The sequence below is a fragment of the Loxodonta africana genome, chromosome 7, assembly GCF_030014295.1.
Source record: "Loxodonta africana isolate mLoxAfr1 chromosome 7, mLoxAfr1.hap2, whole genome shotgun sequence".
Classification (NCBI taxonomy): domain Eukaryota; kingdom Metazoa; phylum Chordata; class Mammalia; order Proboscidea; family Elephantidae; genus Loxodonta; species Loxodonta africana.
In genome coordinates, this window is record NC_087348.1 from 22,728,441 (window position 1) to 22,743,859 (window position 15,419).

Sequence of the window (15,419 nt, forward strand, 5' to 3'; positions counted from 1 at the left end):
GACCTCTGTGCCAAGCACTGTCATGTTTTAAAATAGGAGTATTAAATGAATGAAAGACTGTTGAGCCCCTGACTGATCTTCTCTGTAGAAGATCCACTAAGATTTAGAGATCAACCTGTTATTCATGGGCACATGAATAGAAGTAGAATTGTTAAGGGAAGACATACTGGGATCTTTGGAATAGAAACTCAGTACATATTTCTAAATGTTTATTATGAATAAGCCACTGCACAAGATTAATAGTGAAGAAGAACTCTAAGACCTAATGGACATGTTCACAGTGATGTTCATGATTTCATTACAGGTCTTGTTCTCTTGAGCTCTCATCTCTGAAGTAGGTCTTATAGAAGAGTAAATGGGACACAGTAACAATGTAACAGAATTTGTCCTCCTGGGATTCACGCAGGATCCTGAGGGCCAAAGAGTGTTAACTGTCGTGTTTTTGCTCATCTACATTGTGACAATGGTGGGCAACCCGATCATTGTCATGACTGTTGTTGTCAGCCCCTCCCTGGACTCCCCCATGTACTTCTTCCTTGCCTACCTGTCATTCATTGATGCTGTTTATTCCACTGCCATTTTCCCCAAAATGATTGTAGACTTACTCTATGATACAAAGACTATTTCCTTTTCAGCTTGCATGGGCCAGCTCTTTATAGAGCACTTATTTGGTGGTGCTGAGATCTTTCTTCTGGTGGCAATGGCCTATGATCGCTATGTGGCCAGCTGTAAGCCACTGCATTACTAAACCATCATGAATCGACAGGTTTGCATTCTGTTGCTGGTGGTGGCCTGGGTTGGAGGTTTTTTGCACTCTGTGGTTCAACTTCTCTTTGTGTACAGCCTCCCCTTCTGTGGCCCCAAAGTCATTGATCACTTCGGCTGTGACATGTACCCGTTATTGGAACTTGCTTGCACTGACACCTATTTTATTGGCCTCATTGTGGTTGCCAATGGTGGAGCCATCTGTATGGTAATTTTTATCCTTCTACTAATCTATGGGGTCATCCTAAACTCCCTGAAGACTCACAGTCAGGAAGGGAGGCGCAAAGCCCTGTCTACCTGCAGCTCCCACATTACAGTGGTTGCCCTCTTTTTTGTTCCCTGTATTTTCATGTATGTTAGACCTGTTTCCAACTTTCCAACTGACAAATTTATGATTGTGGTTTATACAGTTATCACTCCCATGTTGAATCCTCTGATACACACTCTGAGAAATTCTGAGATGAAAAATGCTATGGAAAAAATCTGGAGTAGAAAGTTAACCACATGTAGAATAAGAATTTGCATCCACACTGAAAATATTGGTAATTCTAAAGCAAGTAATAGGCAATGAATTATTACATGGAATGATTAAGTCAATTCAATGGATTCTCTAGGAATACTTCTGTTTACTGATGTAAAGGCATCCAAAATGTAGAATAAATTATCCTTTGACATTAGAATGAAAGTAATCAAGACATTCTGGAGGCTGGACAGAAGCCGTATCTTTCCTGTTATAAAAAAAAATAAGCTCACATTTAATTTTATTTTTCTCAGTATATACTGAAACGGGGCTTAGAAAAAATTATTTTTTTTCCTTTTAAAAAGAGAAAAAACAAGTTACTTGCAAAAATTTTCTATCATCCAAATTAATGAGAAACCTCTTTGGCCAATACTTAGAACAAATTTTTGAGGCCAAGAGTGTGGTTTTAAAATTTTACTGTTCATTATTCTATTAGCACAACAGTTTTTTTTAGCTCCACTATCCGTTTTGTGTTTAAGATTACGTCTGTTCCTCTGGGCAATGTCTATGTATTTACAATTCTGCATATTTTAGTGGGACTTGATATTGTGTTTGGTTTGAGACACCATCAGTGAGCAATTTTGATAGATGCGATGTGGTTGATGAGGAAAACCCAATCTAGTTCTCGATTAGAGGAAAGATACTACTCTTTCCCTTTGGAGTTGAAAATGACATTAATCTAAGTTATAAACATATTTATATTTTCCTCATTAGTTGTTATGTGCATTTTTTGTGGTTCTTAAAAGATTAAATAGAGCTTCTGATTTTATCTCCATGAAATTGAAGATGTAGAAATGTCTTATTTTTCATAAGCAGCATGTTCCCTAAAAGTTGTATTAAACTTAAATGCTTTTTTATGTAGCACTTAGTAATGATTTGTTTTGATAAAAACAAAAATTTTATTTTTTCAATATTATATAAAAAAAATAAGTTTTTCTTAGTCTACAGCCCATCCAGGAACATCAGAAACCAGAAAGTGGAAAGAATTTTCTCAGTGTAATATGGAACATTATCTATGCTTAACAAGAGTTTACTTTTCTAACTAAAAGAAAGATTTTAGAACATTTCTTATTTTTTAAATCTTAGTGCATAATTTTTCATGTATATCCAGCTACATATGCAATTATTTATAAATCTTGTAGCCTCTTACCTAGAATATTATCAGTATCATCAAAACTACGTGATTTCACTTCTCTGATGCCATTTCTCCACCTCTTCTCAGAATTAATCCCAATCCTAATTTTTAACCATAGTTAAAAATAGTTTATGTATGTATGTATCCTTAAAGAATATTGTTTAGATTTTCTTATTCCAGTAGTTTCCTTATGGAATATTTGGTGTTGTCTATGTGTAGGATCATATCATCTCTGTATATGGATAGTTATAACAATTCTTTTTAAATTTGGATGCCATTATTTATTTTTCTTGCCTTATTGCTCCAGCTAGGACTTCCAGCACTAGGTTAAATAGGAGTGGTGATAAAGGGCCTCCATGTCTTGTTCCTGTTCTCAGGGGGAATGCTTTCAACCTCTATCCATTGAGAATGATGCTGGCTTTTGGTTTTGTATAAATGTTCCTTAAATTTCTCTACTATTCCTATTTTATTGAGGGTTTTTTTTTTTTTTTTTTTTTTTAAATCAGGAATAAGTGTTGGGCTTTAAAAAAAAGTCAATTGTCAAATCATGTGATTATTTTCTCTCATTCTTTTTGTATGATGGATTATGTTGATTGATTTTCTAATGTTGAACCATCCTTATACACCTGGTATGAATCCCACTTGATAGTGGTGTATTACTTTTTTAATACGATGCTGAATTCTGTAGGCAAGAATTTTGCTGTGCATTTTTGCATTTATGTCCATGAGAGAGAAAATTTAGCCCGTACTTTTATTTTTTTAATTTATGTTTTTTCCTGGCTTTGGTACCAGGGTTTTACTGACTTTATAGAATGAATTTAGGAGATTTCCTTCATTTCTTTGCTCTGAAATAGTTTGAATAGTGCTGGTGTGAGCTCTTCTCGAATATTTGGTAGAATTATCCAGTGAAGCCATTCAGGCCAGGGCTTTTATTTGCTGGCAGTTCTTTTTTTTTTTTTTTTTTTACCCCATTCTATCTCTTCTCTTGTTATGCATTTTTCAGATTTTCTATCTCAGTTTTTGTTCATTTAGGTAGGTAGGGTGTTTCTAGAAATTTAACTATTTCCACTAGTTTCTTCAATTTGTTGGAGTACAGTTTTTCGTAGTATTCTGTTATGATCTTTTTTATTTTAGATAGGTTTGTTGTAATGTCTCTCTTCTCATTTTATTTGGGTTATTTTTTTCTCTCCTTTTCTTTGTTTCGTCAGCTTGTCTGATGGTTTGCAGAATTGTTTGGTCTTTTCAAAGAACGAAGTTTTGGTCTTGTTGATTCTTTATATTCTTTTTTTTCTGATATTTCATTTATTTCTGCTCTAATCTTTATTACTTCCTTTCTTCTGTTGACTGTGGCCTCTTTTTGCTATTCTCTGTCTATTTGTTGTAGTTGTAGAGATACTATTTTTCTTTTGATATTTTCTTCTATTTTGATGTGTGCATTTACTGCTATAAATTGACCTCTGAACACTGCCTTTGCTGTTTCTCAAGGGCTTTGACATGATATGTTTACATTCTCATTTGATTCCAGGAATTTTTTTGATTCCCTCTCTGGTTTCTTCTATTAGCCAGTGGTTTTTAAGTAAGATGTTATTCAGGTTTCATGTATTTGATTTTTTTTTCCCTTGTTCTTTTGGTGTTGATTTCTACTTCTATGGTGGTGGGATTAGAAAGAATGTTTTGTATTATTTTAATGTTTTTGATTTTATTGAGAGTTGTTTTGTCCCTAAAATGTGGTCTATTCTGGAGAATGTTTCATGTGCATTGAAAAAAATGCACACTTTGCTGTTGTTTGCTGGAGTGTTCTATATAATTCTATGATGTAGAGTTGGGTGATCATGGCCTTTATATCTTCTGCATTTTTCCTGTATTTCTTTCTAGATGTTCTGTCCTTTTTACAGTGATGTGTTGAAATCTTCTGCTATTATTGTGGAACTGAGTATTTCTCTTCTCCATGATCTTAGAGTTTGTTTTATGTATTTTGGAACCCTGTCATTGAATGTATAGATATATGATTGTCATTTTAATCATTATATACTGTCCTCCCTTGTCTTTATGTTCTATTTTACCTCAAAGTCTATTTTATCTGAGAACAATATTTCCACTCCTACTCTTTTTTGGTTACTGTTTGCTTGATTTTTTTTGTCTTTTAATTTTTAGTATTTTTATGTCTTTTTGTTAATGATATGTCTCTTGTAGGTAGCATATTGGTGAATTATTTTTTTTTAAATCATTCTGCCACTCTCTGTCTCTTTATGGGTGCATTTAAGCCATTTATATTCAGTGTAATTATTGTTAGATGGGTATGAGTTTATTGCTGTCACACTGTGCTTTTGTTCTGTGGTGCTGACGTTTTCTTTTTTGTCTTACTTTCCCATGCTGAGTTCCTTCTGTTTGTGGTTTTTCTTTTCTTCTCTTTCATTACTATAAATTTTGTGTTTACTGAGTCTTTGTGTGTGTTTTTTTTTTTTTTTTGGATGGTTAGGTTTGTTAACTTTCTTTATGGTTTCCTTGAATTTTACTCTTATCTTCCTATGTTTGAATCAGTCATTTATTACTTGATATTGCCTTGACTGCCTCTCCATCTGAAAGTTCTATACCTACCCATTTATTATCCTTTTTATTGTTTTGACATTGCCATCATTTATTGATTGATGTTTCTGTTTTCCTTTTCGAGTCTTTAGCTTTCTTTTTTTATTGAGAGTTCTTTGCCTAGGTTGGTATCTGGCTGATGCTTACCTTTGTCCTAGACTGCGGTTGTTGTCTGATGTTAGTTCTATAACAGAAGGTCTCCCTTTATATTTCCTGTAAGTTTGGTTTGGTTTTAGAATTCCCTTAATTTCTGTTTATCTGGATAAGTGCTAATTTTGCTATTTTATTGGAGAGTTTTGCAGGATATATTACTCTTGGTTGGCAATTGTATTAATTAGAGGTTTTTTATATGTCATCCCATCACCTTCTTGCCTGCATTGTTTTTGCTGAGTAATCAGAGTTTAATCTTATTTTTCGTCTTTGTAAGTGACTTTTTGTTTTTCTGGAGCTGCTCTCAGTTTTCTTTCTTTTTCTTTGGTTTTGGAAAGTGTAATTATGATATATCATGGTAACTTCTTTTGAGTCCATCCTATATGGGGTTTTTGAACTTACTGGATGGTCAGTTTTTCTTCTTTCATGCTATTTTGGAAGTTTTCTGTCAGCACATCTTCAACAATCTTCTCTGTTTTTTCCACTTTCTTCCCCTGCTCTGGAACTCCAATCATGTGCAAACTTTGCTCTGAATTGTATCCCACATAATTCATAATTTTTGTTCATTGTCTTCTCTAATTTTTCCTCAAAGTGGTGTCCATATATTTTTCTTCGATGTCACTGATTCTGTCTTCCATTGTTTCAATTTTGCTTCTAAAGCCTTCTATTGAGTTGTCTATTTCTGAAATTTTGTTATCTTTCTGATTTCTAGTTGCCTTTTTTGCATGATTTCTAATTCTTTATTTATTGTGTAGTTTTGTTCTTGTATTGTTTTCCTGAATTCTTCTATATTTTTGTCTGTGTTCCTTTTTTTTTTTTTTGGCCCTTGTTTTTCTTGGTTTCATCTATATTTTTTTCACAATTTTGTGTATTTTTTTTGTGTGTGTGTGTGTGTGTGTGTTTCTTTATCTCTTTCCTAATGTCTTGGAGAACTCTAAATATTAGTGTTTTGTATTATCAGGTAGTTCCACTGCCTTTTCTTCTACCAGAAGTTTATCTGATTCTTTATTTTTGTCACTTTCTGGAGCCAACTTGTTCTGCTGTCTCTAAGACGTTAAGGTCTCATTTTCTTTGTTTATTGATTGTATATTTGTTTGTTTCATCCTGTTTTTCTCTTTTGTTTTGATGTCAGGGTGGGTAGGCTGGGCTTGCTTGCTGCTTGCTTGTTGTGGACACAATAGTTCTCACCACCTTGTCTGGTGGGCAGAGCAGCAGCAGTCAGGGTAAGGCCACTTCTTTCTACACTGATTTGGTGAGGTGGGTGAAGGTTGCTTGGGTGGGTAATATTTGTTTTCTGATGTTGGTCCAGAGGTGTGGAAGCATTCACAACCCCTCACCATATGGAACAGGGTGTCAGATGGGTGTTGGTACAGGTTCACTGCCCACCATTCAGCTGTTGGTAGAGTGGTGAAAAGGCACATGCAATGGGAGTCTGGGGTGGAGGTATGCCTGAGTGTTGGGGATGCTCTAGCCTTGGCAGCAGGGAGGGGGTCCAAGATAAAGGGGAAAAAGTGGCATATGTATTGAAGGGTGAGGTGTGAAAAAGCTTGTTTTTCTGGTTATGAAGCATTCTGCATTGTGTTGTGAGCACTTTGAAGTTGATTCCCGTCTTCCCTCTCTGGGGTCATTGTTGGCTGTTTCATAATAGTTGACAGGGACCTCTACTTCATGTCTCTCTTAGTTCTCTGCTTTCTGTCAATATCTTCTTTCATTCAGTATTTGACCTAGTTCCTCATCCCTTCATTTGATGCTTAAAGTTCCAGGATTGATGTTTGTACCTCTTTTACTTAGTTTTTTGGGTCTTTGCTGCAGAAAGATGGCATGGTGCATCTGTCTAGGATGTAATGTAGGCTGGATTCACATGATTCATTTTTCAACATGGGTATCCAGGTATTCGAATACCCATTCCTTAAAAGTCTTTCACTTTCCTATTGAATTTAATAAAACTTTGTTGAAAATTCACGAGTATATATGTGTGGTTCTATTTCTAGACTCTGTGTTCAATTTTGTTCAACTGTTTGTGTAATTGTGCAACAGTGTAACAGAGTGTTAATTACATTTGTTCTGTAGTCCATGTAGAGCTATGTAGAGAAGATTTCTCCAGTGAGCTTATTAGACTTCTAAAATGACTACTCATGCCTCTCAGAGAGAGCACATAGAAGCTGCCAGGCTAGTTAAGGGCGATCCCCACAAATGGCTCAACATTCTGTCATATTCTAGAGACCAAGGCAACCATATACTTGTCCAGGTTGATAAGGGTGAAGAAACTGACACCATATCTTTGGGTAGTTTTAACATAACATGTAGAAAAGTATAAGATAGAAGAGTTGTGTCCACCTTTAGAAATACAATTTGTATCAGTTCTCCTAAGGTCACAATAACAATCATACACAGGCAAGGTACACTCATCCTCTTCACCAACATCTTATCTCATTCTTGCCTCAGCTTGAAGTTCAGGACCTCAATTTCTAAATCCATATCAGGTATGGGTGAGACTCCTTGGGTACAGTTCATTTCGTACAGCTCCTAAATTATTGTTTCTCTGTATTTAAAGATATATGAACTGGAGTCATGTTCTCTCTTTCACACACACAACATACAATGGGAGGGAATGCAAGATTATCAAAATAGACACTACTTTTCAAAAAAGTGGCAAGTGAAAGGCTACGGTGCTTCCTGTAGTCATTTGAATTATATCAATTTATTTCAAATATTAAGGCCAGATTTTTTTCTTAAAATAAAACCTAGTTTGTCATGTTAGATTTTTAAAATATATGGCTGTATTTGAATTGGTAAATAATACTTGAGAGATTTTGAGGGTATTTTGATGAATTTTACAAAATTTTGTAACTCCTTTTTTATCTTTGCTTGAGTTATGCTGTGTTTAGAAAATGAGTTTGAAAGTATTTTAATTTTCTTTTGTCCCAAAAGGATTTCTTGCTGAAATGTTGAGTAGAATTCATTGATAAAGGTATATGTGAATGGATCTTTTTTTCTGGGGGGGGGAGGGGGGAGCAATTAAAGCATCATTTAACAGGTATCATGTTATTATGATTTTTAATTTTGTGTGTGCGTGTTCAGAAAGTTGTATTTTTCAAAGGCTTCCTCCACCTCTTCTCAGTTGAGAAAAATATTGGCATGTATTTGTTTAGAATATCCTTTTATTATCCTTTAGAATATACAGAATCAGCAGTGATGACACTTTCTTCTCTACCAGATCTCGGTTTGTTTTTCCTCTTTTGTTTTAAATTCATTTTGTTAGACACTTATCCATTTTATTAGACACTTATCCATTTTATTAGTCTTGTCAAAAACCAACTCCTAGTTTTATGTATTTTCTCTATTTTAAATTAATTTCTATGTTTATGATTTCTTTTTTATATTTACTGTTTCATTTCTACAATATTCTTGGGGTTTATTTTGCTCTTTCCTTTCTAGCTTCTTGAGATAGAAGCTAGTTCATTTTTTTAATAATCTTTCCTATTTTCTAATATTTGCAATTTAAGGTATACATTTCTGTTTATGCACTAAGTAAGCTGCATCCAACAAATTTTAGTATTTTTTATAATATAATAATGTACACAATACATTCTAATTTTCATTGTGACTTTTTCTTTGATCCATAGCTTATTAAGAACTGTGTTTTTTAATTTGTAAATAGTTGGGGAGTGTATGGTTACTTGTTTAATCAAATTTCCTAGTTGAATGTTAATATTATCACACATATTTCTGTATAAGTCCTCTGAAATGTATTGCAGCTTGTTTTGTGCTAGGATATTGTCTATTTTGGTGAATGATCCATGAGGACTTTGTGATAAATAGAATAGTCCCACATTTCCTTTCTCTTCTCTATTGCCATACCGTCACTTTACTTTTGTCTTTATTGGTTTAATATAAAGCTTTAAGTCAGATGATCATTACCCAACATTTTATTGTACAAACTATAACTTCTCATTTTAGAATTATTATAGGAATTTTGGGTTGAGTTTTATAATCTGATTTAATGTTAAGAGATAATTGTATACAAATTCTTTTTGTAGTACAAATTGCAGTGATTTTATCATTTCCTTAAAATGAATTTATGTCTGTAATTATACTCCAATCTAGAAATATTTATTTCTAAAAATTTCTTCAGAATGAAATGTAGGTAATTGTCGATTTAAGCACTCTTTTATGGATAATGGCTAATAAAATTGTATGAAATGTTTAAAAAAATAAGCTGCATATTTTAACTTGTGAATAGACACACATGATTTTTGACAATAGGATTGATTACACAAGGAAATTAGATAGTGGGGAACCATGGATGTATGCAACAATTTTCATTTCTATCAAGAGTGAGCAGCCTGAAATAGAACTAGGACATGGCACAGAATCCTTCACCATACATTCTGAAGTGTAATTAAGATGATTTGGGGGCTGCTAGTAAGAAAGATCTAAAAGAACTGTGACCTAACAAGGTAGAGTTTTGATTTTCTGTTTACAAAAGAAGTACAGAGTAGGTTTCTTAGGGACAGTGAATTCTACTCAGCAATTATCTTATGCCACCTTAGTTTTCAAAGAATGCTGGGAAATTTAATTTTTTTTAAATCTGGGACTACTGATTTCCCTGGAAATATAAGGTCTAACACTAAGAATCCTAGATTTGCAAGCTATTCCTTTAATTTTTTTTACTTCCTTTATTTCATGTTTAATACAGATTTTACCAATTTGCCTGTCTGAAACTCTTACCGTGACAAACTCAAGACTGTTACTGCTAGTATGATATATTAGTTTCCTAGGGTTACCATAACAAAATAATGCAAAGTAGGTGGCTTTAAACAACAGAAAGTTAGTCTCAGGTTTGGAGGTGGAGGTTCAGCATCAGGGTGTCAACTGTGTTGATTCTTTCTGAGGCTTTGATGGAGGTCTGTTCTCCTCCTCTACCCTAGTTCCTAGTAGCTCCAAGAATTCCTGAATTGCTACTGCAGCATCACATGAAGTCCTTTATCTTTCTCTCTTTATCTCTGTGTATCTTCTCTTTTATAAAATCACCAGTGTGACTCACCCTACTCCAGTAAAATCTCTTATTAATCTAACTAATAACATTGTCATAGACCCTAATTACAAAAAAGAGTCACGTTCACAAGTATGGGGGTTTGGACTTCAACTTATGTTTGTGAGGGACACAACTCAATCCATAATAAGTGAGAACTCTGCTTTACATATATTTGAATTGAATTTGCAATGATTTGTTCTGAAATCAATAGTCTTCGTCCAGTGGGAGCGAGTTCAGACATCATCTGCAAAGATATAACTTAAAAGTACACATTCAAAAGGGTTGCCTATTTTGGAGATCATGACTTAAAAAATAGAATTGTTACCTATTTAAATTATTCCCAATCTGGACTCTTCCCTTTGGGTGATTTGGCCACAGGTTATATTTTTGTGATTTTTCTCCCCTGAGTACCTGGTCCTATAAATCCTATTTTACATGGGTAATTATCCTTGCAACATCTCTGGAGATGCAGAACCTACTCTCAGAATTATGATTAAGGTCACAATGAATTTAATGATGGAAGCATCACTATTTAAGATGCATCTATTAAATGACTCAAAAATATTTTTTGTAGTTCAAGTGTAAATAAAATGCCAAAGATTCTTATGTTACCACAGAGAGTGCTTGCCTACGTGAGTGTTTACATGACTAGTTCTTTCAGGAATTGAAATGTTGGACCCAAAGCGTAATGACATATGAAAATGAAACTATTCTCCATCCTTCAGACAAACCAAAGTTTGACTTTTTTGTAGGAAGTCAGACCAATATAACAGATTGAGAATCAAAATATTGTAAGGGCTATTTCACATCTAAACCACAAAATATAAAATATTTTTCTATTCACACTTCTCTCTCGCACAAAATTGACTTTTTATTTATTTTTTTAACCTCATACAAACTTATTTAACATTTGATTTTTTAGAACAAATTATCCCCGTGTTGAGGTCTTTGGCGCTCTCTGCTTATAATGAAGATTCAGACTTCTTTTGGTTAGAGGACATTTTTGATATTTGTGTTAGAAGTCCCAATAATTTAAAAGGTAACAATTTTATGAAAGATTGAGACACACTTCCTGAAACTTGGAAAGTTTGGTCACAGAGAAACACTTCTAGTTCAGGTGATGGTGCATGTACTATCTTACTCTCTGTGTTCACAGAGACGGCATCAGTGTATGAGGCTATTATCTTTTAGGACAAGGGAGAAGGAACCACAATTCAGAACTTAGAATGAATGACTGTTTCATTATGTAGGTAACCTAGGAAGTATTTGTACACATAAGAGTCTTCATTAGAGTCTATATGATGCAAGGGTACATTGGTACTGTGATTTGAAAAGTCATAGTCTTTTAAAAGGTCTGCTGAGTGATTTTGATAATGAGCCATGTTAGAGAACCTTTGTGGTCGATAAAAATATGGGGATTGACTTAATTCTGAAATACCCTTTTGGATACTTTCATAGTGGAAAGACCTAAAATACATTTACCTCCTCTTACATCAGTATTCTTAGAAACTAACGTAAGGGTATTTGGGGGTTTTTCTAATAGGCAGAGATTTGTAAAGCTCATATAGGATCAACAGAAGTGCTCTGTAATCTGTTAATGATTAGATTATAACGTAAATCTTTAAACCTTGCATGAGTGGCTTTCAAGGACCTAAGATGATACTTATGCAAGCAAGTTATTACTTCAATTCATGGGAGTGATAGATTGGGTAAGAAGAGAACTGAAATTGATCAGTAGGCTTAGCAAATAGTGAAATCGTGTTTTTACAATAAAGAACACAGAATTGGGTTGCTTGCTTGAAATAGATGTGGAGTAGATGGATTAATTATTTAAACAATGGAGATACTACACTGTTTAAATATAGAGAGGAAAATTGTTACCATAGAAAATGGAAGAGACAATTACAGGAGGACTATTTTAAGAGTGTTAAAGAGATGGGATCTAGTGAACACAGAGGGTTTGGTCATGGAAACAGAAAATTCATGCATTGTGAAGAAGAGGTCCAGAAGAATTGTGATGTCAGATATTGAAGCAAATGTCAATAGGGGCTTCATGAGTAACTGGATATCATTACTAGGATTATTTTAAGAGAAACCAGGGTTGGCTAATATTGAAGATATTTATGATATAGTTTGTGAGTGTGTGTGTGTGTGTGTGTGCCATCTTCATCATCTTCATTTCATTTTTTCCTTGGAATCTCTTCTCTAATCTTTTTCACTCCTGCACACACATCACCAGCAAAAAGTAAATGGTTTTCAACAAAAATTTGTTATCATTGTTTTATTCATGCTCACATAATTATTTTTATTTTGTTTTATAATAGCATTATACATAATTTCATGCTTATTTCTTTGTTTTTCAACAGTACTTGTGATAAGTGTTTTTAAAATTGTAAAATATGTCCTTTGTGGATTTCAGTTATTAGTTAAAAAGATTCTGCCATTCCTACAATGCAGAAAAAAAAATCTCATTTACTAACATGAAAGTGAATATTAAGTAAATCTTCCTTTATTTTTGTACTAAAGCTTTATTTACATTTTATTTTTATAAACAGTATTGAGTATATATACCCAATTTTATTTTCTACCAGATGTGGCAAGTTAGCGTGTTAAATCTATTTATTTCATAATCTGCTCTTTTCCCATATGTTTCTAAATACTTGTTTATCTTTGTTATTTGATAAGATCACTGATGTTACGGACCATATTTTAATCAGCCTTATCTTCCTAAAAAATTGTACTGTGCTGAAACATAATAAATCATCATGCCTATTTGTTGAATGAATAAACAATTTATTTGGAGATTTCATAAAGTCACTAGTTGTGATTACATTTACAGGTAAATTTGTCCTGACGTCTAAAATAAGGACACACCGAAGAACGTATGGAACAATGGAACAATGTGACTGAGTTTGCCCTCTTGGGGCTCACTCAGAGTCTCCAGGGTCAGACGGTATTATTTGTTGTGTTCTTGCTCATCTACATTGTGACAATGGTGGGCAACCTCCTCATTGTCATGATGGTGGTCAGTCCAACACTGGATGCTCCTATGTACTTCTTTCTTGGCTGATTATCATTTATGGATGCTGTTTATTCTACTACAGTTACCCCAAATATGATTATAGACTTACTCTATGAGAAGAAAACCATCTCTTTCCAAGCTTGCCTGACCCAGCTTTTTGCAGAACACTTATCTGGTGGTTCTGAGATTTTACTTCTGGTAGTCATGGCCTATGATCGCTACGTGGCTATCTGTAGACACCTGCATTATATGATGATCATGAACCAACAGGTGCGTGTTCTGCTGTTGCTGGTGACCTGGGTCGGAGGTTTTGTGCATGGTATAGCTCACCTTCTCTTTGTTTACAATCTTCCCTTCTGTGGTCCCAATGTTATTGACCACTTTTGCTGTGACATGTATCCATTATTAAAGCTTGCCTGCACTGACAACTATGTCATTGGTCTCACTGTGATTGCCAATGATGGGGTAATATGTGTGGTCATCTTTATGCTATTATTCATCTCCTATGGAGTCATTATGCACTCCCTGAAGAATCTTAGTCAGGAAGGGAGGCGCAAAGCTTTATCCACCTGTGGCTCCCACATCACCGTGGTGGTCCTCTTCTTTGTCCCTTGTATTTTTCTGTATATGAAACCTCCTTCCACCTTACCCATTGATAAATTCTTGACGGTGTTTTGCACTGTTTTCACACCTATGTTTAATCCCTTAATCTATACTCTGAGAAATTCAGAGATGAAAATGCCATGAAGAAGCTTTGGGCCAGAAAAAGAAAATGAGGCAACAGGCAAATGCATCACCTACTTTGAATAAAGGTTTTCCCTTCCAGGAAAACAAAAGAAAAAACTGAAATCCACTGCCATCCAGTCAATTCCAGGGGGAAAAAAAAAAAAAGATGTGTGTAATTATTTAATTGTAGTGAATATTTCCTCAAGTCATCATGATTGTGCATGATGGAAAACATTTATTAGGATATCTGCAATGATTAATTTTGTTGAAAATATATTTTTAAGATTTTTATTTCTTAAGAAAATATACATACTTTTTTTTTTATGTAGAATAGTTCTGTTGAGTCTATGGATTTACATTCTGTGTGATGACGTATGCTAAATCTAATGCCAGAAATCTATCTTAGTTGATGGAAGGTTCTCTCATGTCTCTTAAATAAATCTAATCCTTTTTTCACAACTAGTAGTACTCATTGTCAATTTCAGAATAATACATTTTGAAATATAAAAATTGTTCCTTCCACCCCAGAGATAGAACATATTACTTAGAAATTTATGTATTTATTTTTGTATCTGCAAGATGTTTTAAATATAGTGCTTGCTTATACTGGTTAGCATATTAAGGTTTATAAGAATGCTTCAGAATTCTAAATTAATTATAAGGAGGCTCCACCCACTAAACCCACTGCCGTCGATAAGGAGGCTAAACATACAAAAAGAATGTGAATGAGCAAGGCAGACAGGCAGAAAATTGAATCTTATTTTCCCAAATGGGAAATCATCTTATCTCCTCAAATGGAGCAGCTTTGGTGTTATATTTGCATAAATTGATGAATTCGTCTTCTAAAGTCATTTAAAATACTTAATGAAGGCTTTGCTATTTTTCAATATCCCATCTCCTTCTTGCTCATAGTGTTTCATGGCCTTCTAAAAGGTCCTAAAGGAAAACAAACAAACAAACCCATTGCTCTCGAGTCAATTTTAACTCATAGCAACCCTGTAGGGCAGAGTAGAGCTGCCGCACAGGGTTTCCAAGGAGTGCCTCGTTGAATCAAACTGCCTACCTTTTGGTTAGCAGCTGTAGCTGTTAACCACTACGCCACCAAGGTTTCCAAAAGGACCTAGACCCTGCCATTCTCATGGAAAATTAGCAAAATCCATAATCAATGAGCTTCAGTTATACACTCCAGAACTTGACAATGGATTATTTTGCATGATTTCATTTCAAGAATGATGCTGACCATTCATGCTGTTTCCATCCTCACGTCTCTTCCTAGGTGAATGCAGATTATTAGGTAAGAAAGAGATTGGAATAGATTGTTTTATTTGATAGAGGCCTCATTCATTACATCTTTGTGAACATTTTTCTTTTGAATCAGGCTTAAAATATTATTTACCCCTGTGATAGTAGGAAACTTGTGGTCAAAGGCACTCGTGGTCCCTGCCTCTCTTATTTAATCTTCTTTTATGATGATGTA

General features: G+C 34.3%; 1 protein-coding gene and 1 pseudogene across 1 annotated transcript; both read left to right on the forward strand.

Moving 5' to 3' along the window:
- Positions 1-350: 350 nt before the first annotated feature.
- Positions 351-1,336, forward strand: LOC100666508 (olfactory receptor 4A5-like; annotated as a pseudogene).
- Positions 1,337-13,217: 11,881 nt separating this feature from the next.
- Positions 13,218-14,113, forward strand: LOC100653988 (olfactory receptor 4A47-like). The gene has a single exon (XM_023541544.2). The coding sequence runs from the start codon at positions 13,274-13,276 to the stop codon at positions 13,961-13,963; it is 690 nt and encodes a 229-aa protein (XP_023397312.2). The 5' UTR covers positions 13,218-13,273; the 3' UTR covers positions 13,964-14,113.
- The last annotated feature ends 1,306 nt before the right edge of the window (positions 14,114-15,419 follow it).

Bases quoted from the DNA above. Each gene is read 5' to 3' on its own strand.
- LOC100653988 (XM_023541544.2), top strand. From the start codon at position 13,274: ATGGATGCTGTTTATTCTACTACAGTTACCCCAAATATGATTATAGAC.